This window comes from Charadrius vociferus, unplaced genomic scaffold (assembly GCF_000708025.1).
Source record: "Charadrius vociferus isolate BGI_N301 unplaced genomic scaffold, ASM70802v2 scaffold16, whole genome shotgun sequence".
Taxonomy (NCBI): domain Eukaryota; kingdom Metazoa; phylum Chordata; class Aves; order Charadriiformes; family Charadriidae; genus Charadrius; species Charadrius vociferus.
The window spans coordinates 611,008-637,874 of record NW_009649167.1 but is presented as its reverse complement, the minus strand read 5'-3'; the positions used below and the strand labels follow the sequence as shown (position 1 = coordinate 637,874).

Below are 26,867 nucleotides of genomic sequence, written 5' to 3'. Positions count from 1 at the left end.
ATACATCCCATACATAGAGAAAGTGTATTGGAGTAAAGAGAAGATGTGAGTGGCTCAATAGCTTGGTGGTTATGGCTCTTGCCAAGGAGACACAGGGTTCAATCCCTTCTCAAAAAAATCCTTCAGTATTTAATAATAGGCATATTTGGAGAACCTCGTCTCCAAATACCTTGGTGGTCAGGCCGGTCCCCTGGGAGGTGAGGGACCAGACATCAAATCCCGGTTCTGAGTCAGGGAGAGAACATTCGTATCCGGATCTCCCACATGCTGTTGGAAATGTGTGGGCTAAAGGGCATAGCAGGCAGTGCTGCTTCCCGGAGTACGTGGATGGGACCCACACCCACTTGTGAATATAACATTAACAAATCAAAGCTCGGGCATTTCCAAAATAAAAGAGATTGGAGCAAATTATTTTATTTGCCTCCAAGCTACGTTTTCTTTCAGTTGACACACCACGAGCACTCATGTGTGTGTGTACGTTTATGTATGTTTTGTATATTGCCCAGCCCTACCTCACAGTATACCATCTTTTTCTGCCCAGTTAAAGCAGTTGTCTGATTTTTCTATTGTTTCTTTTGCTAAAGGCGATTACGATGGCATAGTTTCCAAATCTCTCATCGCCTGAGCCACTCCATCGCATCACTTCACATCAGCAATCAGTCAGCAGCCCAACTGAATCTACTACAAAAATTCTCTCTGCTTCGTCTTACTGCCATCATGGAAAAGTACTCCATGTCCAACAAACATGGCTGGACCTGGTGAGTACCATTGATAACTGTTAGAGATATTTTTGAAGAAACACGTTTCTCCCAATTCTGTTATTCTGATAGTAATTTCAGTAAATGAAATCAGGAGGAACAATTGACTTAAACCGTAGAATGTGAAACTGTCCCCTTTAATCCATTGCTGCCTAGTGACTCAGTGGCAAAGTCAGAAATAGATCTTGGAGACCTGACTTCATTCCTGTGCTCTAACAGAGAGACAACCCCGGCCTCTGTAACAACACTCCAGTTCCAGAAAAATAAACAGGAGTAGGAGAGAGTGATTAGAAGTAGGAAATGTTTACAGCAAGTCTTCCCCAAAATTCATTTTGTGATCCGAAAAGAAACAGCTGCTGCTGATACTTCATGTATTCAATATTGGCTTGTTTGTGCTTTAAAAGAAGGGTTAGAACAGTTACGGGACTTTTCGCTGCAGATCAAAAGATGCAAGCTTTAGCCAAGTCCTGGATTTGCGTTAGAGGGAGCTTGCAACTGTAGCAGCTGTGACAGCTACCTGGTCACTCAGAGAGTGGGGTGAAGGGCAGAGGGACATGAATTCTGGCCAAGTGTCTCCTTCTGTAGCAACTGGCTACAGAAATCTGCGTGTTTAGTAGTATATGAACCCTGATGGGCAATGCAGACCCAAGTATATGGGAATGGAAATGGGCACAGATAAAAGATTATAAGCATCTGAGAAATAATCAAAAGGATAACAGAAACTTTCCCTAAAACACAGAGACACTGAGTCCAAAAATAATATGACTTGGCATTTACATTGTGATTTCCGTGTTCAGAGCACTTCCCCAAAACCCCACTAAATTTTGCTGTGAGCTAGATAAGACAAGTTTGCCTTTAGAAATGGAAAAACAGATACAAGGGACTACATGTAAGATCCACCTCACTAACATCAGCCACTCCGAAAAGTTGTAAGTTTAAACTGAACAAGTCAGGTCGGCTGTCTGTGGTCAGTGGACAAAGACAGGCGACTCCAAAGGCAGCTCATTCTGTCCGAGGCTGAGGGTTTGGGTCACCCTCCAGAGATGCCTCACTCCACAGTAGGTATAGAGGCAGTCTGGACTGCAAACTCTTTCTAAATCTCCGTTAGAGCACTAAAATTCAATTCATCTATGATTCTAAGATGAACCCCCAGATGGCAGTTCTCCTTTGGTGCATCTCCCTGCAGCTAGCTGACAACCTCTGTACTGAAATTAATCTCACCTTAACTAACTCCAAATAAGAAGGCTAAAATACAGCAAATTCTAGATCCTGCTGTTTGTGCAGAGGTTTTCCCTTCTTACAAATATTTCTTCAGTTTGTATAATCAGTCTCTAAGGATTTACAAGAGTGGGACTCTAAATAGCTGTAAAGTTACATGCTGTACTCCTTCAGTAGGTCATTTAATCCAAATTTTATCTCCTTCCCACACAGATGAGAAAAATCTTTGTCACATTCAGGTCATAGTCATCCTTTTTTTTTTTTTTTTTTTTTAATTCCACTGCAGTCATGACTCCCACAAAGGGAATCCAGTTTGTTCTCATTTTCATCATCACTTTTGGAAGAAGGCAAGCTCACCAGCTTCACTTAAGTTACTCAACTAGAATAAATCCTATAACACCAGGGATGCATCTGACACATAGGGATTTCCCACCATCATTTATTACTGTAAATTGTTAGTCAATAGAAATACTAAATCATGTAACTGGTAGTATAAAAATCATTCAGCGTGTTAGTGGACTGAACATCCTTTCTCTATCAGATACCCTCTCCACTATGCTTTTCTGTGCCATTCCTTTAAGTCCCTAATGGATGCTTTAAACCATGTTGACTTCAGCTAGGTGACAGCTGTGTAGTAAAAGTTTTTTGTTAGAACAGATTGTTATGCTATATCTTGGAGCCAGAGGACATCTACTTATAAAAGTTGTCAAGAAATTAATCAATTATACAGATTGTAATACAGATGTATTGTGCATTAAACATTATTTCACCATCTTTATAAATAAGGAGGCGCCCCCCAGTTACCAATTTCTGCCAGCAGTGTTCCTCAGAGAGGCCATGTAAATGCTCTGATATTTTCATGCAGCCTGTTCCTGTTAATTTTTAGGTCTGTGCCAAAGTTCATGAAGAGGATGAAAGTCCCTGACTACAAGGACAAGAACGTCTTTGGTGTGCCTCTGATAGTTCATGTCCAGAGAACAGGACAGCCTCTTCCCCAGAGCATACAGCAAGCGCTACGCTACTTACGGAACAACTGTCTAGATCAGGTATGAACTTTACTCCAGGGACTCGGTTGATCTTTTTCTGAAAAGCCACCCTAAGCAAGCAATGGTGAAGCTTTTTGTACTTAGTACCAGAATTATTTGAAGACTGTTGTATTTCATGTTGGGCCCAGATCTCCTCTGGTGATTTGAGACTTGATGTCAGTACTAAAGGTTTGCCATTTTGAGATTAGTGTCCAGCTACTCTGTTGACTTCTTGTAGCTGTAACAGCCCTGCTGATTTGTACACAATAGCCTATCTCAAAGAATGGCACGAGGTCTTTGTGTCTGTTGAATCAGAACTCAGGACTCCCAGCTTCTACCCATATCTGCGCTGCTTATGCTTGACTGTTGCCACTGAGGGTTAACTGTATTCACCATTTCACAAGATATTGTACAAAAGGTTTTATTTACTTAGCAAAGAAAGAAAAGTCCAAGAATAGAGAGCAAACTCAGCAAAATTCAAAGTATTCTGTTGACAAAGTCAGATATATCCAGATAGAGTTAGGTCAGCAGGGGTTCAATGCCAAAGCCATTGCGGTACATTTCCTTTTATAGTGTTCTTAGCTGCAATAATCCAGCTGGGAGACCCTCATGCTCAAAGTATTTCAGATTTTTTGATTCCCTTTAGCTACAGAGCAGGGACATACCAATCATATTTTTACTGTTCTTCCCCTGAAGATGAGGATATGTATCTTTATGAACATAGGAGTGGGAGAAACCCCCTGGCTGATTGAGTTCAGTCCTCTACTATTATTGACCTCTTCCATAACTGCTTTTAGATAGTTATAAGTTCAAAAGGAGCAACCAGCATTTTAGTCCACAGGCTGCTGCTTTCCTAGCTCTGAGCACATGGAAAGGATGGAAGTGGTCAGTTCTGAATCTTTCAATTTTCTGATCACCATTCTGGTTACTGTTCAGGTTATGTTGTCAGGTGACAGTCATTTTCCCCAAAATGGATGTCTAAAAATTAAATGCCTAGCTATTAATCACATCCGTCTCCCTTCACAGCCAGTGGGGATACACAGACCCTTCCTATCCTTTCTCTCTGTTGACTGTAAAGAGATTCTGTAGCAGTCAGACCTTGTTGTCTAACTCCTGGGTGTCAAAAGTGAGATGAGATGAGTTCTGCCTACCATACGTAGCACAGGAGTTGAGGGATGGGACGAATAGCCTGTTGGAAATGTATTAATAGAAGATGCATAGAGACAACTAGAAGCAATATATTCAGTAGCTAACATGCCTATTTTTCGCTGTGGTAACCTGGGTTTGTGTACTGAGCAGGGAAACCCAGTATAGGAAGAAATGTGATGCAGCAAGCCTGGAATAAGTGATAGGATTGTGAGGAGGAGCCACTTGCTCAACTATGAGGAACAGGAGATGTGGGGTTAGGGATGAGCTTGTCAGCAAAGAAGCAGAGCAATAGGAAAAAAGAGAAAAGAAAGGGGGGATAAATGGGGGAGAAAGTAAAAGGGAGGGTAAAAACAAAGAGAAGAAAAAAGCTCTTGAGAGATTTGAGGCAGTCAAAAGGAGTGTCCGTGGGCAGTCTCAGACAAATATCTGCTCAAAGAGGGAGGGTTTGGTTGCTGGGAAGCATCACAGCTACGTGAAGGACCATTTCACCTCAGCTTGAGTTTCCGAGTGGAATTGGGGAAATATTGAAAAGAAAATGAAGGAGGAAAAGTACAGATTGGGACCATTTAAAATATCTTTCCACCACGTAAACCTTTCTAGGCCAACACCCTCCAGGCAATTCAGCTTCTCAGCTTTACAGGAACTCTCTTTGCTGCCATTTAATTCAATATCTCCTAATGCCTGACCAGAGGTCTGAGCAGCCTCCAGTCTCCCCCAGCATCTTGCTTATGTGTCTTTTCTGTGCACTGCAGAAGGCAGTCTAGAGTCCTGAAGAGGCATCAGATCTTCTACTGCATGCACTTGGTAAAGTTGGGGTTGCTTTAAATCCTTGTAAGGTCTGGCTCCTGGCACTGAAATGTCTAAGATGGTATGAGGAGCCTCGCCATTATTTGTAGGATGTATTATTCAGTTTCAACTTGTGAAATAGAAACTGTTTCGCCTCTGTCAACCGCATCTTTATTTCTGTCATGCATCATGTGGCTACTTGCAGGGCAGATGATCCACAGCATGAGGATAATAAAGAGATTGGGCCAGACCAACCTCTGATAAATCACTGGATTTATAGTCCCATTTCTTTTACAGAATAAGTCTGTAATATTGCAGAACAGAGCCTAAAACATCTTTTTTCTATCAAGGGAAGAACTCTTCTCTTTTGATTAAATATGTTTTTTTTCCAAGAAAAAGGGACATAGGAGTTTGGATAAATATCATTAAACAAAAACAGAGATCGAGAGTAGGAGAATGATGTGCAGCAGGAGATTGCACAGGTGAGATTTGATGTCTGACCTCTTGAATCAGACTTAGCTGGAAGTTTTTAAAGGTTCTGTATAACAGCAAGGACACTTTCCATCAAAAGCAGAGAACTGAGCCTCTGCTCTCATATTTATCTACCACATGCCAAAACTGTATTTTTGTGATAGAATTAGCATGTGTCCTTCTGCATCTTCAGCACACATCTCTAAGAGGAAGAGGGATTTAAAAAGAAGAAGAGAAAGGGAAAGGGAAAACCAGATGAAAAGAGCCAGATGCTCTTTCTTGTATTCTCTTGTCAGAACGAAGAGCAGAGCTTCACCTGTGAACAGAAATACAGTGCACTGGGATGTACACAGGGCACACTCCAGTTCTCTACTTCATACACATAAATTTAGCTCGTGAGCGACGCTAAGTTCATCAATAAGAAGACACAGCAGAAGAGCTGCTCACAGCCAGTCTGGTGTAGCAGTTCATCTCCATGTAAATAAATACATCTCCTCACAGAGCTGTGGAGCATGTGATTTATGTAATTAGTGTCACTAATGTGTGAGTTAACAAAAGTCCTAAATACAGTACAGGTGAGCATGGGAGATGTTCTAGGGAGAGCAGGGAGCTATGTGAACTCTGTGCTGGCAGAATTAAGGGGAAGGTGGCCAAAAGACATTATTTCCGTGACTTTACACATTTCTGTTGGTGGACTACAACACACAGAAAGCTGAACTGACCACCAGCGAGACAGTGGTCACGGAGGAACAGAAGTCTATGATTCCAAACTTGAAATGCACATTTTTCGTAGGTCTTTCTTAATATTTCACCTTTTCTCCTGCAAAACTGAAGGAAAACAGTGCTAACGCTTCCCAAATGAAACACTGTAAACTCACTTGGGAATAAATAATGTGGTTAAGGCTCAGGAATTCGCCTTGGGGGAATTCCACTGGTGAGAAGGGCAGTAAAAGGGCAGCACTGCCATGAAGGCACTTGCAGGCATCATTTCAAGAATTACCACTTCCTTTAGAATAGAGAGCAAAGACGATAAAAATGTATCTTAGTGTCACTGCACAAGTAATCCCTCTGCGGCCCTGGCTTTCGAACTGGAATTTGGGGGAACTGTTGGAAGCAGAGAGCAGGAAGGGGAAAAAATAGATTTGGTCTTGATTTTAAAGCTCTACCAGGATGTACTAATCTTTTGCCACAGCATTTATTACTTAGCTGAGCATAATATTTTCTTGTTAGTCTTCAAAATATATACCCAAATAAACATGAGGAACTAGATTCTCAGCTGGAGTAAATCAACAGACAGTCACCCAAGCCAAGCAAGCCACTGCTGATTTATATCAGCTGAGCATCTTGCTTAAACTCTTCAGGCAACAGGGAAACCACATGCACTCTGAACTCTCCCTCTAGCATGGGATACAGAGCAGCAGCGTTATTAACTCTTACGGTCCCATCATGAGAGCATGAATTTGCCTACAAAGGCTGTGGGGAAGTCATGACCATCACATTTGCACGTTTCTCTTGTTCTTGCCTAGAGTAAAATAAGCAACCCAAGCTTTCGTCATGATCTAATTCGCTTGCAGCAGATTATTTTTTTTTAAATATATATATATTCTTTAAACAACTTTTTTTTAAAAAAACTCTTTTCAACATGGTGCTCTCTTAGGTGGGTCTGTTTCGAAAATCTGGAGTGAAATCCCGAATCCAGGCCCTACGTCAGATGAATGAGAGCTCCCCAGAAAATGTCAGCTATGAAGACCAGTCGGCATATGATGTGGCAGACATGGTAAAGCAATTTTTCAGGGACTTGCCAGAACCTCTCCTCACAAGTAAACTAGGAGAGACTTTTCTACACATCTACCAATGTAAGTTCCAATATTTTTATTATTATAATAATATTTTGTAAATAATTTTGGTATGTTAACACTGGGTGGGATTCTTTTTGCTCACCTTTTAGATGTATAAAAGAACCTCTCTGCCCTCAAAATCTTTCACTGAGAGACTTTCAGAACTGCCTAAAGGTTTCGATGTCAAAGTACTAGCAAATTTAATGTAAAGACAGTGTTCAAATCTTGAGAAGCTTTGAAAATATCAGCCTCACAATCAGAAAGAAGCCAGAAGGACAGGCTGCCATGGACATAAAAAGCGTGAAGACTCATCTTTTTTTCAGTTTTCTTTAAACTGCAGGCTTGTTTCATGCAGACATGTCAATACAAGTGAGTCTTCTGGGCATGGAGAAGTGGTGCTTGACCATGAGAATATGCACCTGTGTAGTCCCCTTCTTTGCTGTGACTTTTTGATTATTTGCCTTTCCATTATAGTCAATAAAACATACATGAAAGCAACAAGCTGCCTTTGTTTACATCCTCAGCTTCTATGTAAAGGTCTTGTAGAGACTTCTTTTCATTTCAGCATAAGCAGTCTTAAGCAAAATCTGAGACTGAAATGCATCAGAATGATGAAAAATCCCTGCAAATCAGGAAATGACTGTGTATCTCTTCTCCAGACTGAGGGAGAAATAAACAATGAGGAAAACACTGAAATGCCAGAGGAATTAAGAGTTTTTTCCTGAAAATGTCCATTATGAAGGCCGGTCAGCCAGTGCTCTGGCAGATACAGAAAAGTGTACCCTGCCAGCCTAAGCCAAATAATTGGAAGCGCTAAAGAGAAGTGTGTCTAGTCTTTTTACTTGCAGACGTTTCAGCTGCCAAAACAACAGAAAGCCATTTTTAAACACTGTATAATCCCAGTGCTAAAGAATCTAAGTTACTTCCGTGCCTCCCTTTACTGTAAAAATCTGTCTGTGGCACATAATCACTAATGTATTTAACATCACAGTGTCTGTAGCTGGTAAAGAAATGCTGTGATCCTGCGCATGAGAGACAGCATCACCAATAAATCTAGTGGATTGGGTCATGTATGATGTCTTAGGACACAAGTAAACTGAAAGAGTTGGTGCCTAGCCCTGGACCATTGTTTCCCCCTCTTCTTTCCTGCTCACAAGTTGGCAGGTCTTGTCTGCCTACGCACACATCAGTCAGCTTGTTCAGAAAAGCAACAGAAATTCCTGATGCTAATAAAATGGCAATTATCACAATTGTTTCCATCAGTGACGTGGCCGAGGAGAAGATTATCCACGAGAAGGACATGTTCTACGTGTCCTTGGAAACAAATCGCCTTTAAACTATCTCTTGATGAAAATTGGGAATGTCCTATGTTGCCATAGAAGAGACTGCAAGTAAACTATCCCCTTGCCGAAGGAAAAGAAACATGGCAAATCTCAATGTCATCGGCGTTATTTGGCCTGTAGCCAGAAGGAATCCCCATCTCCAAGTCAGGAGCCTGCTATTAGTATTCACAACAGCCACAAGGCTGAATGGTGAAACATTGCTAGCAGCCAACAAAAAAATACTGTAAAAAGGGTCACGGGCTGACTCTGTAACCCTACATGGAACTGCAGTGGGAAGTCTGAAGAACTCTTCTTTACACTGATCGGAGGGTGAAAAAAAGGCGCTAGGAAAGTTTTTCTTGAACTGCACCAGTAAGAGTTGAGGATGGGTCTGTTTAAAGCAAGGTGGGAATAAGAAAGATGGGCCCTGTAGACACTGGAGACTGATGCTTGGATGAAGAATGAGTAGCAGTGGGGTTTTTTTTCCATGTAACCAACAACAAATATATTTTTCTGTTTTAAACGGTACTGACAAAACTCCTTTCACAGAAAGAAAAATGTTGCAAATTGCTGGGATACCAACTGTATTTCATAACGTCTGCAATTAAATGAATCTGTAGCTGGGAGTTTTTCTTCCCCTTCATCCTGTTTAACAAATTACTAATGTGAAGTTAGGAAGGATTTTTCCTCTCTTAGTGTATTGGCAAGGGATTTCTGATTTTCTGGGACTCGCTGAAGATCTTTTTCATATATCCAGGAACTTTTTCATATATCCAGAATGGCTTGGTTTGCTGTAACGCAGAGGACTGTGGCTGAGATGATTAGTGTAGTAGTCTATATGGCATAGCATTGATGAAACTTTCTCTATTTCCCTAAACCTCTCAGTTGCCTAGTGTTAACTATGACTTGAAGGACTGGCAGGTCTTCTCTATGCGTCAGACCCACCAGTGCAACAGTACAGGTGAGAGAGTACCAGGAGGCTACACGGGGAGAAAAGACATAATGCATGGATTTAGCAAAGGCTCCTCTGACTTCTCAGAAAGACCTGGCCTTGCCGCTTCTAGAAAATCGGAAGCATTGGGCTGTGTTCAGTTTGTCATTCATGTCTGAAAGCTTTTAAAATAAGGTGCTTGTACAAGGCTAACAGGCAGAACTTAAAAGCTGGCTGTTCCCTGTACTGTAAATCTACTTTTGTTCTTCTTTCGTTTGATTATATAGAGCGTATGTAATACCCAGAGGAGGGCTCCAAGTCCAAACTTAGAAAACTTATGGTAGTTTCAGCAATTAATCTGTCTGAGATGCTATTTAAGCATATCCATTGCCGCTTTCATTAAACTCTCTTTATGGTTTAGGACACAAGTGTAAGTATTTTCCCAAAGCTTCTCTAAGACTTTTGAACTGTCTTCCCAGAGGACAAAAGAAACCAGAAAAATATCATTTAAAGACAGGAGTCCTGAGTACTACTCTCCCTTCATAAACTTTAAATGAAGTTCAGTCTCTTTCTTGGGGAAGAGCCTTCCAAACGAGCAGAGAAACACCATACCCTGGCTAAGTGAGCTGTGCTTGATGGAGGAGCAAATACCACAGCGCTCCAACAACCAGCTGATCTCCACCCCTTCATCCCCTGTCATCTGCCTTTTCAGAAAGCCCTTCCCAGAGTGTGAATGCCTGTGCTAACTCTATCTTCTTCCTGGCTCCTTATCTGATCTTACAATTGACCCCCTTGAATGTCCCTTGCTTTTCCTCAGACGTCCCCAAGGAGCAGCGGCTGCAGGCAGTGCAGGCAGCCATCATGCTGATGTCCGACGAGAACCGGGAGGTTTTGCAGACTCTGCTGTGCTTCCTGAGCGATGTCACCTCAGTGGAGGAGAATCAGATGACGCCTATGAACGTAGCTGTTTGTCTGGCCCCTTCCCTCTTCCATCTCAATATAGTGAAGAAAGAAAGCTCACCAAGGTAAGTTTCTTCTCAACACTATAAAAAGTCATACACTTAATGCAAAATGATTCTTTCAGTGTTTCTAAACGTATACAGGATAAAATTTTCAAAAGCATCTGCTTTCCAGGACATGTTACACAGGGCATGGCTTCAGTGAGATGGGAAAGTGCCATGCTGCAGAGCCGGAAGCATACTTGTACATGCACAGAAGGTGTTCCCAGAAGCCCAGCAGGTGTTTCTGGCTGGCTGTTGTGAATACGCAGTGCCTACTTTCCATGGGAAATTTCGATGGGGCGCTAGTGAGTTTTGCATAAGTAATGTTGGCTTCTGTGAAGGGAAAGGACCTGATTTTTCTCTGGTTGAAGTCAAAGATGGACCATGTTTTAAAGGATTTTAATACGCAGATTTTCAGTGAGTGGTTTTTCGCTTTGTATTTTCTGGCTGCATTCTGCCACTTGGGAAGCCGAGTTTATTTCAGGCCACGTTAAGATGGTGTGTAACTGGGTGAGTGTAGACTAAACAGAGCATAAACCCTCCTAAACATTAGTGGTCCCGACTTGATGTCCCTTGACATTTTTTTCCCCCCATTTGGTTCAGAATACAGAGATTCTTGGTCATGTACCTGTATAACCAGTGTCTGAGCAAGCACTTTAAGCAATAACAACATAAACCACTGTACATTATATCTGTTAGAAATCCATTTCAAAATGTACAACACCTAATGCAGAAGATGCATAACCTTTCCTGCTTTTACCTTTGGCTCCACAATAGTTTAGGTAAACATTTTTCCTTTAAAAAAGGCCCAACAGTTTGAGCAATCTTTGTGATAAACAAAAACTAAAGACAGGCTTTTCTTGCTGGTGTTCTGAACATCCTGCTGCTGTTTGCTTTCATATTAAAAGATTCAGCTCTTTTTACCTGAGACACTGAATTCAATTACAGAGTAATACAGAAAAAATATGCAACAGGGAAGCCAGATCAGAAGGACCTCAGTGAAAACCTGGCAGCTACTCAGGGACTTGCTCACATGATAATGGAATGCAACAAACTTTTTGAGGTGAGTGAGAGACTCAAACGGCATTATTCATGGCCACATAATGCAGCATCCTTTGAAGTATTTATGTTTATGCTTACATTTTCTGTCTTGTATTAGCTCAGAGATTGATGATCCCTCACTTATTTGTAAACTCGCTCCATCTAAAGTTTATTTATCTCATTTCTTTATGACTGTTCTCTTCTAGCATTCAAAGACGCAACTATTAAAAATGCAGGGTAATTACTCGGTGGCAGTTTTCAACCCAAATTACTGGATTAGGAAATCTCGGTCTAATTAAACTAAAAAGCTGCTGTTTTAACATTTCATATTATTAGAATGCATTTAGCACCTCAATTAAAACTTATTCATCTCAAAAAGAAGAGCCAATTACTTTATTTCTGTGTGTCATGCAATAAAGTTAAAATTACATAAGGGATGCAGTGTCCCTGCATCTTTCACTGCAGGTGGAGGAGAGATAATGCTCATATCTCCCTTCCCCAGAAGCACAAGGCAACTTTTCTGGGGGCTAGAGGAGTAACACAGGTGTGTTGGCATACAGTTTACCAGTCTAATATGGTTCTGCGTGAGTCGTGCTATTCTGAGCCACGGACTCTTTCAGTAGCCTACTTTGATTTCTCATCTTGCATAAGAAGCAAAGACAGAAATAAGTATCCATTTTACAGCTCAGAGGTTCATTGCAATTGGATGCCAAACTGTCCATCAGCCTAGAAACACATTGCCTTGAGGAAAAGTTCTCAGCATGAGTTTTTCCCTGTATGTTTCCCCCACTTCTGTGGCACAGGTCCCTCATGAGATGGTCACCCAGTCCCGAAACTCCTACATTGATGCAGAAGTGCATTCTCCCACCCTGGATGAGCTCGGGAAACAAGTGGATGAGGAAGGGGGGAACTATCAGATGTACCTGGAAAGTCTCATGCAGAATCTCCAGAAAGAAGCAAAAGAGAAATTTAAAGGATGGGTCACGTGTTCCAGTATAGAGAACACAGAACTCGCCTACAAAAAGGTAATTTGGGAAGATGTGGAAGAAGCAGTAAAGAAACCAAAGCAAAATACAGCCTAGCTGTGGGACACCTTGCCTTGTTGCATGGCTTCTGTCTGCAGGGGCACATGATTTTTTTTAAAAGACTGCTAAAAGCAGTTAGAAATGTAATATAATGGTGAGATTCCAGAAAAGGGCACACAAAGCAAGCTAAGGTCTCCAAAATGGATAAAGTAAGTGATACAGTAAACAATGCAACCAGAGCACAAGCTGAGACTTTAAACAACAGATAACATTGCCTGGGTAAGCTCTTTGACTGGGGGACAGGCAAAGTTTCGGACCATCTCTTGTTGTTTGCCAGCAGTTTGGAGAACACAGCCAGAACACAAGTATTAAAAAAAACCTTCTTCAGGCTGCCCGCTGCTTTACTTAGCCAGGCCAGCCACATTGCCAGTTTTATCCCTCATCCTCTTCTTGTTTCCAGTGGTTTTTTGACATCTGCAACCTTTACCAAAATTTCTGAAGTTGTTCCAGGCTCTGTCACTTCTGCAGTGAAATCCAGAGCGCAGCAGCCAGGAGGAGGGTGCTGCAGGGTCCCTGCAGACAGTGGGGTTCAGAGCTGCTGGAAATGCAATGGCAAAACCAGCAGCTGCTAGTGAGAGGAGGGGGGGAATTAGGGATGGGTGACACTAGTTAGTCAGGGGAACGGCACTGGGAGGCGTGTGGGGTCTGGATGGTGAGGGGTCAGGGGTCCTTAGGGGCCGGAGGCAGCATTTGGGCAGTCACAACCCGCCCCGTTAGGGTAAAGAAATCACAGTTACTCTGGTTTGTAGCCAGCTTCTATGAGTGACCTCTCCACGGAGGGACTGCAGGAGAGGGAGTAACAGGGCTCAGGTGGGAGTAGGACATGGGAGAGGGGAGGGAGTGAATAGGGGTATGCACAGGTCTGGGGTCAAGGGCATGTGAGACTACAGCGGAGACTGGGAGCTCCTGAGGCTCTAGGGCAGGAGGACTGGGGAACTGAGAGCTTTGGGGAGGAGGAATTAAACTACATACAATAATTTAAGGTGGGAGTTGGGCTTCTGGGGACACAGCCCTGGGTCTGTGGGAGGTGCTGGAGGTTTCTGGAGCGCTAGCATTGGTATGTGAGAATGCCAGGGTAGGGAGGGGTTAGAAAAGCAGGGCCTGCAAGATCCAGTGCTTACATTTAATGTGTTTGCTGCCTGAAATATGACAGCCCTAAAACCATGCAGATATGCTGTACTTGTGGAATTCAGGATATTCATCTTTTACGTAGCCTGGCACTTTCCACTGCCCTTGTTGCACGCTGTGGAGGTGTAATAAGTAACAGGAGCTGTGAGCTGGGAAGAGTTAGCGAGCAGTTTGTGTGTTCCTTCTTTGAAAGGTATTTTCCCAATGCTTCCCTTGCGGCTATTTTGAGGAGCAAACATCTGTGTATCTGGCACATAAGTGAATCGACATGTGTTCTGCTCTTCCACCAATTAACCAGGAGAGTTAATTGACCCTCAGTCCCAGCTAGTGCATCAGATTGCCTAAGGTGGTAGCTTTATTTCAGCCCGGGGTTTTGGTCTCTCCTTTCATCTGTTTTTACTTCTACACACAGACATATTATTCATTACAGTTAGGATGCTTGGGGTTGAAAAAGGGTCTGTCGCACCAGAAATAATACAGCAACTCCACTGGCGCTATGGGAATTGGTCCCAATTTACACTGGTGTGAGAGCAGAACTAGTGTATCACGTCAGTTTTCCATCCGAGACTAGTATGTATATTTTTTTGCATACAGAAAAGCAGCAGCAATAGCAGTAGTAGTGATGGTTAGCAGGGAAATATGCACGCTCTTAAGCTAAAGCCAGACAGCCATACCAAGATTCTGTCATCAGTTATCCTCTGCTGAACATTTGCAATATAGATCATGGGCTTTTATGTTCTTTGTTACTTTGCTCCAGGTTGGGGATGGGAACCCCCTGAGGCTTTGGAAAGCTTCGGTGGAAGTTGAAGCCCCCCCATCAGTTGTCCTGAACCGAGTGCTGAGAGAACGTCACCTCTGGGACGAGGACTTCTTGCAGTGGAAGGTGGTCGAGAGCCTGGACAAGCAGACAGAAGTTTACCAATACGTTTTGAACAGCATGGCTCCTCACCCTGTCCGGGACTTTGTTGTTCTAAGGTAAGCTAAGGGCAGTTCTCCAGTACCTTTGCTTTCCGCAGTGCATACAAGGAAGATCTGGTCTTATCTCAGCCTTTGCATCTGTGCTTCGAGAACTCCACTTCTGGGCAGCAGCGCTGATTTCTCAAACTGAAGTAAAATTGTACACCTAGAGCATGCTGACCTTTTCTCTGATGTAATTTGAGCAGCACATACTCCTGAGGCCATAAATATCATTTCTTCCTTAGAACAGATGTCTGATAATAGCTGCTGTTCTCTCTTAGCTTTGTTTGTTGTCAAAACAGTGCAAATAGAACCCAATTGTTTTTTACACTGCTTTTGCTGTTCTCTGGGGAATGTTTGATGTTTAAGAGCCAAATGTTTAGTACAGAAGATAGTGATGCTTTTAAGCTAAGGTTGTTATATGGTGTCTATATAAGTTGTTATTTGAGATTTGCAGTTGGAGCCTTTGTAGACCAAGAAATGCTAACCCATAAAAATCCTAGTGAGGAAATGAACAGAAAGGGGCAGTAGATATGTATTCTGACTGTCTTCTAGGGGATGACATCTCTCAAATAAATGTATAGCTCTGTATCAATATTCCAAATTCAATCCCAGTTCTGCCATTGTCTATCTGCCTGTACAGAACAGATAAAAAAAATTCCTCATATGTGTCTTCTGCCTTTGAAATCCTGGCCCTTTGCTTGCTAGGAGCTATTGTGGAGCTGCTGACATATTTCACTTACAGGGTCATTCCTACGGTTATTTATTTCAGGATGATTTTGTGCATTCCCGTTCTTGGTCTCTGCTTTCTTTGATTGAAATGATGTGCCAGAGAAATACTAAGCAGTTTTGACAAAGGAAATAGTCCAGTGAGTCAGAATTGTATTAGAAGAAACAAAGATTGAAGGAAAAAGATGAGCCCAATAAAATATAATTATAATAGTACATCCCTTTTATGAACTTCAGTATTTTCTTAGAAAATGATAACATGCAGATGCTGTCAGTATAAGGGAAGAATTATTGGAACTCTTAGGGGAAGACTGAAAAAAATATTTTCTGTAAGTTCTTCATAATGTTAAAACACCAGTCCTCCCATTACTCTTTCTTTGCCTTCCCACAGTACACTGGGCTAAATTAAATATTTTGTAATTAATTTTCTTATATAATATTATTGTCTTAAACCAGTGATGAATTTGACCCTCTGCATAGCACCAAGAAGATTGTCTGGGAGCGGTGGGGAGGTTTTGATGACCATAATTCTGTCCTCTTATTTGCCACTTACTTCGCCATTAGGTTTCATGGTGGTTTGTGTTCTTTAAAGACCTGCTGTGCAGTCACATCAGTTAAAGAAAAATCTTACCATTGAGTTCACATTCTTTTCACTAACTCAGGCAGAGTCAACCCCAAGGATCGAAATACATATCATAAAACTGAGTCTTGGTGGGTTTTTAAGGGCTGAAAACAGCTATCAGGAAGATCTGTCAGATTCTGTTGTTTATTTCTTTTGATTTATATCATTAAATCTCAAGCAAGGTTAGCCAGCGATATCACACTCAATTTGATACCTTATGATTGGTGGGAAGTGAACAGTGAAATTATAATTCACCTCCGGGGACATGAATAAATATATTTTAACAGACGGCAATTTTCTCCTTCCCAATCAAACTTTTGGCTGTGAAAGGATAAACTTAGTTGTTCTTTTTTTTTTTTTTTCTTCAATTTGACAGTCATAACAAGGGGATTAGGGTCCCTTGAGAAGGCTCTAATGGTAAGAGGATAGGGTCGATGTTTCATATGCCTGGGATGTGATGCAGCTCTCAGCTGCCCTGCACAGGCATCACTTTTCATTAAAGAATCCTCAAATATTTAGTGTTCATTAAGTATCACAGCATCTCTGTGAGTTAGGTGCCGTGCCTGTTTTCACTACTGTAAAAGATTTAGAGAAGTACAGAAACTGGCCTACATCCATATAACTGGGAATAGAAATCGTAAGTCTTCTGCAGTCTCTGGGATACATAGTTTTCCACTTCACAAATGGCCCAAGTAAGTGCCGCGTAGTTACCAAAATGATACGGTCACATCCAAGCACTGCGCAGGCATTCAGAATAGATGGTTCAGCGTTTTACAGTAGATCTGAGGTGTGATTTCCTACTCTTCATATGTTTCATCTGCCAAGATAGCTCATCATTTTTATTAATGCACGGACACCTTCTGTGAAACCTTCTGAAACCAGTATCTTCCTACAGTGTCTTGAATAAAAGCTCAACTTCACATTGGAAAAATGCAGAATGTTAAAATTATCTGCTGAGGTCCAAAATCCAACAGTCCTTGGAAAGCAGCTTACCTGCTAAAACATGATACTTCCCAAGGTAGCATAATCCCTGTCTCAGACAGTCCATGGCAAGATGATGCACATTACACAGCACAGTGGGAATTTCTCATTTCTTCCCACAGCATAGAAAAGAGCAGAGGAGAAAGATACGAGACACCAGAATATGTAGAGAATGCTAACAGAACAAGAAAGAAACATCAGGTATTAAAGTCTAGGGCTCCTGAACTTGGAGGGAAACTTCTGCAGCATGTAAGAGAGGCTTGAAACTTGGCAGAGGGGAAAAATAAATGGACGTTTTGTTTTTAATTCAGATGCCCTTGAAACATGCTCTCAGGGTTTCAGAAATCAACGTGGGTAGTAGTGAGGATCTCTGCTGTGCTAAACTGTATTTGTTGTTCTGTAAGCCTGCATGGGTGCAATGCAACATTTCAGCCTTTGCTGGATGGCTGACGCTCACTTTATCTCCTTTCCAAAACTTCTTTCTCTCTGCAAAAGGCTGTATCATGGCCTGTAAGGCATAATGGTTACAAAATGCTCATGTGGAGAAGCAAAACTTCTCTACCTGGAGCCTGCAACAGCACAGATGGGTGGCCATTCCACATCATGGTCAGACTCCCAACTGGGGAACATGAAACTCCTCCAGGGCCTCCTAGGACGGTCCAGTGGCATTACAGGCAACAACAAGGATAGGCAGACAAACAAACTGTATCTTTAATTCTGGTTCTTACTCGTGTGCTGGAAAGTTTTGTTACTAAATTGTTTCCATCTCAAATGTGTTGCTGCAGGACATGGAGGACAGATTTGCCAAAGGGTATGTGCATGCTGGTTGCCATCTCTGTGGAGCACGAAGAGGCTCCTCTTATGGGAGCTGTGCGAGCCATTGTGATGGACTCTCAGTACTTGATAGAGCCTTGTGGCTCAGGAAAAGCCAGGTTGACCCACATCTGCAGAATTGACCTAAAGTAAGTATCCCACCTGCAAAAAGCAGATGTCCATTGAGCAGGGCAAAAACCTCCAGCTCAGGGAGGGGGAGGTGTTGGAAACAGAGGACATGGTCAATGTAGATTTGCTGCTTTGAAGTTTTCTGCAGTTTTTTCTATTCACCAAGCTCATTTCTCCGCTCAGCGTCTACCGCTGTTACGATGTGATCATAGAAATAAAATCTGCTTACTTGATTACTGCAAGGGAGAACTTCAGAGTACGCTTACAATGACAACTATTTGAAGTCACCACCACCACCATGGGCAGCGGGGAGTAGGAAGCATGGCAAGCCCGTTCCTGAGGGGCACATTTCTTGAGTATGTGAGGTTTCTCAATAATTCTCTTTCCATTTCTTCAGAGGACATTCCCCAGAGTGGTACAACAAAGGCTTTGGACATCTGTGTGCAGCCGAAGTTGCCAGGATCAGAAACTCATTTCAGCCTCTGATTGCCGAGGGACCAGAAACAAAAATCTGAGGAAATGTTCCTGGGAACGCGTGAACATAAATCAGGGTCTGGCAAGGGACAGGAAAGTTGAAAGCAAAGATCTTATTTAAGCTGCAGAACTCTGCCCAGACCTGGGTCTGTACAAAGGTGAAACAGGAATTTTATAGGAAAGTTCTTTTATTCTGGAGACTTCTCCTCCCCCCACCACATCCCATCTGTATTAATTTCAGTTATTGAAGTAAACATTTCTTCAGAGAGCTTTTATCATTATTACTTTAAAATCAGACTATTGCCATTAATTGTGTGTTACAGAACTCTGGTATTTAAAGGCTTCTAAGAAGCATATTTTAATTGTAAATAAATTATGTACAGTATGTATATATTTATCTATATTATATCTATATATGTATATGTATAAATTAATTATTTTGTATATAACTCAGTGCAAATCACTTGCATCAGTCAGACCTTAAATGAATCTGTCACTTGTTTCTTAGTGTGTCACTGCTACGTAAGCTGTGTTTGTTATTATCACAGGGCTACCAGGCATAATCCGTGTGATAACAGAAACACCTGTTGTCAAATATGTTTCGTGTTTGTGTATGCTGTGAGAAGGTACCTAGAAGTAGATGTAGGAAAAATTAAAAGAACTAAGGAGGAGGGAGGCTGCTCTACGTTTAAAAATAATGGGGAGTGGATCGGTCTCACCAAATAAAATACACCGAAATGTAACTGAGATAGACATTTTGAAGGCCATTTCTATTCAGCTGCAGAAAGTTTGTGTACAAGGTGTTGAAAACTTACCTATTGCCTTAATTAATGTTATATCTGCCGCTAGAGAACCTCACTATGTACAGCATTCATAGTAACTGCTAATTCTTGGAGAGTACAAGATAACGCTGTGTGTACTGAGGTGTCTGAAATCAGACTGGTAAGTTATTAAGCTGTAAATCTTTTTGGGTTTTTTAGAATTTGGTCTAGGTTCTGAGTAAGTGCTTCTGTGTTGTTCTTTCCTTCTCCCATAGAGATGGCTAATTGTTAAGAAACTCCAAAGCAGGTTTTCCACATCCAGTGGACACAAAGACGTGCAGATGAATACCATGCCTTTTAATATTCTCACTATACAAATAACTAAACTGTTTTTAAGCTTTTAAACATACCTTGGAGATTTAAAAGACTAAATGCAGACTATGCTTGGAAAGATTGCTTGTATAGTAACAGCAAGAATTTTCATATTATATTGCACTGATCTGCATGATCCTGCCTCTGTAGGCATCAGTGGGAGCAGGATTAGCCCCTGACTATGAGGAGTAGGAGCCATTTAAGCCTATTATATCATTTCATTTTCAGGGACCTGTTATTTTGCTAATGGAAGAATGCTTTAAAAGTAATAATCATTTGTTGACATTATCTTTGAGGCAGGGTTCCGTTTTGTTTTTAACTAACCTAAGACCAAAAATTATATTACGTCTATGATTCAATAAGAATGTACAAGCCTGTTAATACTGTTCTTCATTAATCACATTTGTTCACTTTGACTTTATTTATTGCTGCATAAACCAGCTGAGTCATTCATAGCCAGTGTTTTAGCTCAGTCTTTCCAACAAAATCTGCTAAGATTTAGTATGAGGTCAATAAAGTAGGATATGTGTCCTACGTGAAGCTACAGAGTAAATGGAGAAGTCTTTTCAGGCAGTGGCACTGCCGGTGCTTTGAATCTGCCCCAGGGGTGGGGGCTGTGGGGTGGACCATGTGTGGTCCTTGATTGCTGCTACAGCACGGTCCCGCATGCCATCATGCACATGCATAAGGGCTGTGCTGGTGGGGGACAGCCCTGCAATCCGAGGAAGAAAGCTGGTAGGAGCTCGGGGTGGACAGGGGCAGGGTGACCCAGCACGGTCATGCCATGGAGCAGCAGGACCCCGAAAAAGTCACTGTTGTCTTCCCCGCTATGAGCTGCCTCTCTTTCTGCAGGTGGTGTTGCGCAACTCATAGGATCAGAGAGGTTGGCTGCCCCTGAGCTCCTCCCTTGAGTTTATGGCCAACAATAGTTGCCATATGCAACTATAGCATGTTTTTAACTCTTAAAGACAAGGGAGCACTCACACCATTACGTGGCCATGTTGAGGTCTGGCAATCACCAGCCAGCCACAGGCCACCACCGCTGCCCACACCCAGCCCTCCCGGGAGCAAGCGGTGGATTGTGAGCTGCTGAGGCAAGGCCAGTCCCCATGTTCCAGTGGGATTGCCATCCCAGAAAGCAGCGTCTCCTCCCCAAATGCCTGTAGCCATGGCAGCAGGTTTCATGCCGGCTTTTTTTTTTTCCAAAACACGAGCAATTAGAGCACTTGTGCTACATTAGTTTGCATAAATGAATACAATAGTGCCTCAGTATTAATGCATGCAGTATTTCTGGCCCTGGGAATGGCAATTGTCTGACAGTAAATAATTTCTTAAGGAAATGAAGGGAAAACCTGGACAGTGGTTTTATCCTGTCTGACAAGTCATTGCTCAGCTGGAAGAGGCTCTTTGCCACCTGCCACCGTTAGCGAGGTAGGGTCGTCCTCCTACCCTTGCAGAAGCCCAATCATGTGCTTTCAGCATCTCTAAGTCATGTATCAATGAAATAAGATTTCTTTAAAATGCACATTATGCTATGTCTACCATTCAGCTACCACAGTATTTTGTATTGTTACATTGCCATTGAGAATACATTACGATAATTGCATTTTTAAATGTTATACTCATATCAATACCTCATATTTTTACCTCATCTGTTGGTATCAGTCATTAGTTGTAAATAAATAATTTCAGAGTTGAATAAATTTGCATACACTAAAGAATCATGTTTCCTTTGTGTGCTCGTTTCATCCATTGGCACAAGAAATGCGGTACATTTAAGCCCTTGCTTTCTTTATTGCAACCTTCTGTACACTAAGGTGTTCTGATATGGGACTTCAATAATGAATTTAGGTTCAAACTTTTATTTTTGCCCATTATAATTATCCTATAGTGTCCTTCCGTATACAAGAGCTTTATGGCAAAGATTATGTTTTCCAAAGAAGCCATTAAGCTAGGAGGGCTGGCTTGAGAAATGTAAACTCGGGTCCTCAACAGTGTTTAGGCCCATGACTTCCACTGAATTCAGCCATGTTTCTGCATCTACATTCTTTTCAATAATCATCTAAGTCTGGTTTCATAAGAGTGACTGTAGAGGTGGCATGCTGAATGTTGGATTCACATTATCAGACTTCAGCCATCTTAAATCCATCGAGCCACTGCAAAAGAGAAAATGATGCAACAGCGGGATAGGCATGTATCTACACAAATCTAGAGATGGAATAAATGTCCCTTTGGATGGGCCTATATCTCTCCAACTCTCTCTTGAATTATCAAAAGAAGCAGAGTCTCAGAAAACAGTGTGCTGAGCAGGGAGTCAGCTATGAGAGACCATCTAGGAGGGGATAAGCCTTTATGTCACACCATTCAGGAAAAGCTCAGGATTAAACTTTGGATTGAAAGGAAGAACTTTTCTCCAATTCTTTGCCATACCAGAGATGGTCAGCTGCGTAAGTCCACCCTTTCTAGCAAAAAAAGTATAGTATGCGATGCGGTCTAATTCCCATCTCTCCCTCTCAGGGCAAACAGACTGTCTTAAGCCTAACAGCACTGATGTTTCAGGTCCTGGTATGTGCAGTCTTTGCAGTGTTGAATTCTTGGGCATCCATCCTCTCTACAATGCCTTGCAGGAGTTCCCAGCAAGGCACCCCGCTGTTTGATGCACTTGCTCTGCAGGATTGGTGTGAGCCTTGGAGGATTGTGGTGTGCCTAAGAGGTGGCAGGCAGTTGTCAGATGAGAGCACAGGCTGAACATACTGAAATGACTGTGAGATGAAAATATTGGAAGAAATATCCAGAAGACTGCTGGAACCTGCAAATAGGAGAGGATGAAAACTGATGCTGCTATTCCAGCTCAATAGTGACATGGAAGAGCTGGAGAGTGAACACAGACTTTACCAGACAGAAAGCAGCACTTAAATGGCATGACCCACTCACAGTCCTTTGGGGATTCAGCATGGCCATGTCATGCTCTCCTTGCCAGATATGTGTCCATCACAGCTGCAGAAGGGCCTCATTTGGATGGGCACTAGGCCAGGCAGATCATGTTACAACTGCAGTTGCGCATCGCGATGTGACAGCACTGGGAATATGGGGCATCAAACCCCAAATTCAGAATAAGGTGGGTGTTTGGACTTTGTTAAAATGTACTATTTAAATTGTGAGGTGTCTGCTTCCCTCAGCATCATGGGTCACTCAGCTATACTATGTAGAAAGCTAACGTTTTGCCCCAAAGCAGCAATGGATGCAGAGCAGATCCCACCTAACACTGTGTGACTGTGGACTGTCCCGCTTCAGTGTGCGAGAAACTGAGCTCAGCGAACACGTGGGTACGTGGAACTCGGGGGCCAACCCAGAGGAGGGCAATGTCTGAGTTAATGAGTGAATGACAGGGAAAACATTACAACACCACAGATAACTATTTGCCTGTCTTTTATAGGCTCATGTTTGGGAGGTCTCACACACTCCCAGATACCCTCCCTAAGCCACAACAGGACCCAGACACCAGAGACTCTGTGCCTCTGATAAAGGTTAACATCTCTTACAGAAATAGTTACCTGGACTCTTATCCCCTTTGACTCTGAAAAGAGGATCTCTGTCCCACGACCTTACTACTGACCTCCCACAGGGAGCTATTTTCCACTGCTCTTTTCCACAGCCTAAGCCCAGCTTGAGCCCAACATGCCCTCTTAGCAAGGAGCATGTTCAGAGAAGGGCAACAAAGCTGGTGAGGGGTCGAGCACGAGCCTTGTGAGGAGTGTCTGAGGGAACTGGGGTTGTTTAGCCTGGAGAAAAGGAGCCTGAGGGGAGACCTTATTGCTCTCTACAGATACCTGAGTACCCAGACCCCTGAGCTAGAAGACAGGGATGGGGAGCACAAGGAAGCCCCTGTAATCCAAGGCGAAATTGTGAGGGACCTGCTTCAGCACCTGGAGATACACAAATCTATAGGGCCAGATGGGATCCACCCGAGGGTACTGAGGGAACTGGCAGAAGTGCTCACCAGGCCAGTTTGTGTCATTTATCAGCAGTCCTGGCTAAACGGGGAGGTCCCAGCTGACTGGAGATTGGCAAATGTGACACCCATCCACAAGAAGGGCTGGAAGGAGGATCCAGGGAACTACAGGCCTGTCAGTCTGACCTCAGTACCTGGGAAGGTCATGGAACAGACCATCCTCAGTGCCATTACACGGCACATTCAGGAGAACAGGGTGATCAGGCCCAGTCAGCATGGGTTTGTGAAAGGCAGGTCATGCCTGACAAACCTGATCTCCTTCTATGATAAGGTGACCCGCTTAGTGGATGAGGGAAAAGCCGTGGATGTTATCTACTTGGATTTTAGCAAGGCTTTTAACACCGTTTCCCACAGCATTCTCCTGGAGAAACTGGATGCTCATGGCCTGGACAGGTATACTCTTTGCTGGGTAAAAAACTGGCTGGGTGGCCTTGCCCAGAGAGTGGTGGTGAATGGAGTTAAATCCAGTTGGTGTCTGGTCACAAGTGGTGTCCCCCAGGGCTTGGTGCTGGAGCCAGTTCTCTTTAATATCTTTAACAATGATCTGGATGAGGGGATCGAATGCACCCTCAGTAAATTTGCAGATGACACTAAACTAGGTGGGTGTGTTGATCTGCTTGAGGGTAGGATGGCTCTGCAGAGGGATCTGGACAGGCTGGACCAATGGGTTGAGGCCAATTGTATGAGGTTCAACAAAGCCAAGTGCCAGGTCCTGCACATGGGTCACAACTACCCCATGCAGTGCTACAGGATTGGGGCGGAGTGGCTCAAAAGCTGCCCAGCGGAAAAGGATCTGGGGGTGTTGGTGGACAGATGGCTGAATATGAGCCGGCAGTGTGCCCAGGTGGCCAAGAAGGCCAACGGCATCCTGGCCTGTATCAGGAATACTGTGGTGAGCAGGACTAGGGAAGTGATCATCCCCCTGTACTCGGCACTGGTGAGGCCCCACCTCAAATACTGTGTTCAGTTTTGGGCCCCTCACTACAAGAAGGACGCTGAGGTGTTGGAGCATGTCCAGAGAAGGGCTACAAAGCTGGTGAGGGGTCTGGAGGACAAGTCTTATGAGGAACGACTGAGGGAACTGGGGTTGTTTAGCCTGGAGAAGAGGAGGCTGAGGGGAGACCTTATCACTCTCTACAACTACCTGAAAGGAGGTTGTAGAGAGGTGGGGGCTGACCTCTTCTCCCTGGTGACATGTGATAGGACAAGAGGAAATGGATTTAAGTTATGTCAGATGAGGTTTAGATTAGATATTAGGAAAAAATTTTTCACTGAAAGGGTTATTAAACATTGGAATAGGCTGCCCAGGGAGGTGGTGGATTCAGCATCCCTGGAGGTGTTTAAAAAAAGGGTAGATGTGGTACTTGGGGACATGGTTTAGAAGTGGTTTTGTCAGGGTAGGTTAATGGTTGGACTTGATGATCTTAAAGGTCCCTTCCAACCTCAGGAATTCTATGATTCTACCTGAAAGGAGGTTGTAGCGAGGTGGGGGTCGGTCTCTTCTCCAAAGTAACAAGCACTAGGACAAGAGAAAATGGCCTCCAGTTGCGTCAGGGGAGGTTTAGAAAAATTCCTTCACCAAAAGGGTCGTCAAGCATTGGAACAGGCTGCCCAGGGAAGTGGTTGAGTCGCCATCCCTGGAGGTATTTAAAAGACGTGTAGATGTGGTGCCGAGGGACATGGTTTAGTGGTAACTTGGCAGTGCTAGGTTAATGGTTGAACTTGATGATTTAAAGGTCTATTCCAACCAAAATGACTATGATTCTGTGCCTGCCTGCCAGCTGGGCTCCAGCCTGTGCCCCACTCGCCCAACCTGGGCTGCACAGGAGGCCACCAGGCTCAGCCTTCAGGGCAGGGTGATCGTGGCCAAGTACCACTGGTTCCAGCACCAGCTGCACCAGGGGGCAGTCAGGCATTGCAAACATCCCATGCCCCACACTAGGGACAACACACCAGGGAGAGGAGAGAGTGTTTCTGCTTCTCTCCTCCAAGGAGGCAGGAAGGCAAGAGCAGGAAAATAACTAAGAGCCTGTGATGCAGCACAGGTGATCCTCAGCCCCACCACAATGACATGTTGGGGCCTTCGATCCTTTCCCAGGGGGTACAGGTCTGACGTGCCGGGGAGGCTAATGGTAGCCATGGTTTGAGTGCAATGAACTGCTCTTCACCTTGAGCAGAGACTTGAACCACAGAACGTGGCTCACTGGCAGCAGTTTGCAGGGAGACAGGACGGGGGCCCAGCTGTGACCGCGCTTTAACAAGAAAATACCTTGTTCTGCAGCAAGAGCTTCTGCTCCAGCAGGAGACTGCCCTGCTTGGCCGGAGCAGCTGCATGGAGCTGTGCTGGCAGCCAGCTAGAGGATTACGGGTTAGTTCTTAATCAAAATACTCGATTCTGCAAAAGGCACGAGGCAAACAGCCTAAAACTGCAGACTCTGCTCTTTCTCCTTCACCTGCTCAGACCGGCGCGGAGATGGACACATGGCTGAAACACAGAGCCAGCACTCGCTACAGTGAGGATTTACAACAGCTTGCGATTTATGGGAACAAATTAGCCACAGGGCCATCTGTCCCTCCCCAGACCACGCCTGGCCTGCTCCTCGCTGGAAGGACTCCTTTTCCTTGAGAGGATACATATCGAATTACTTACTTTTTTTCTTTTTTTAAATTAAGTAAGCATGGGAACCACAGGTGGGGGAGAGACAACAGTAACTCTCTCAGCAGCATCTGTGAGGCCACGCGTATGGATGGCCTCAGATGCTAGCTGGGTGCCTGCATGCAGCCTGACTCCAGCCCACTCGGCCGCTCCGCTGCCCCTCGCTGACTCCAGCCAGGCTCGGTCTTCATGGCAGTAGGACCAGAAGCTCCATAGCTCGTCTGTCTTGTCCACCAACAGCGAGTCCTTCCGCCCCCACCGCCCCAGACTCTTTCAGTTTAGAGATGTGCCATGGGGGATAAGTGAACGCAGGGAATTTGTTTATCAACACCAAATGTCCTTCCATGTGCCACCCTGCTGGCTAACCAGCACAGCAAGGAGCTCACCATGGCTGTAAACGCGGACCACCCTGGGTTCATGGCTGCTCTGGTGTTTTGCCCAGTGTCAGCTGGCTCCTGAAGGGATGGGAACTCAGAACTGGGCCAGTGAATAGAAAGTGCAGCATTTTAGCTCTTTACCCTGGATTTCTCTTTCCCAGCAAAGTCACGTCCCTTTCCTCCTGGCGCAGGGAAGGAGGATCACACCAGCCTGCAGCCCTTACCCAGGCT

The 26,867-nt window shown here is 43.7% G+C and overlaps 1 protein-coding gene across 1 annotated transcript in view; it reads left to right on the top strand.

The window, feature by feature from the left end:
• STARD13 (StAR-related lipid transfer (START) domain containing 13) overlaps window positions 1-18,499 on the top strand; it is a 120,798-nt gene extending 102,299 nt beyond the window's left edge. Inside the window, exons 6-14 of the mRNA XM_009888392.1 lie at window positions 585-758; window positions 2,863-3,022; window positions 7,065-7,263; window positions 10,316-10,523; window positions 11,448-11,562; window positions 12,344-12,565; window positions 14,511-14,728; window positions 17,828-18,004; window positions 18,382-18,499. Of these exons, the coding sequence (XP_009886694.1) occupies window positions 585-758; window positions 2,863-3,022; window positions 7,065-7,263; window positions 10,316-10,523; window positions 11,448-11,562; window positions 12,344-12,565; window positions 14,511-14,728; window positions 17,828-18,004; window positions 18,382-18,499 (1,591 nt within the window). The remainder of the gene's footprint in view (window positions 1-584; window positions 759-2,862; window positions 3,023-7,064; window positions 7,264-10,315; window positions 10,524-11,447; window positions 11,563-12,343; window positions 12,566-14,510; window positions 14,729-17,827; window positions 18,005-18,381) is intronic.
• The last annotated feature ends 8,368 nt before the right edge of the window (window positions 18,500-26,867 follow it).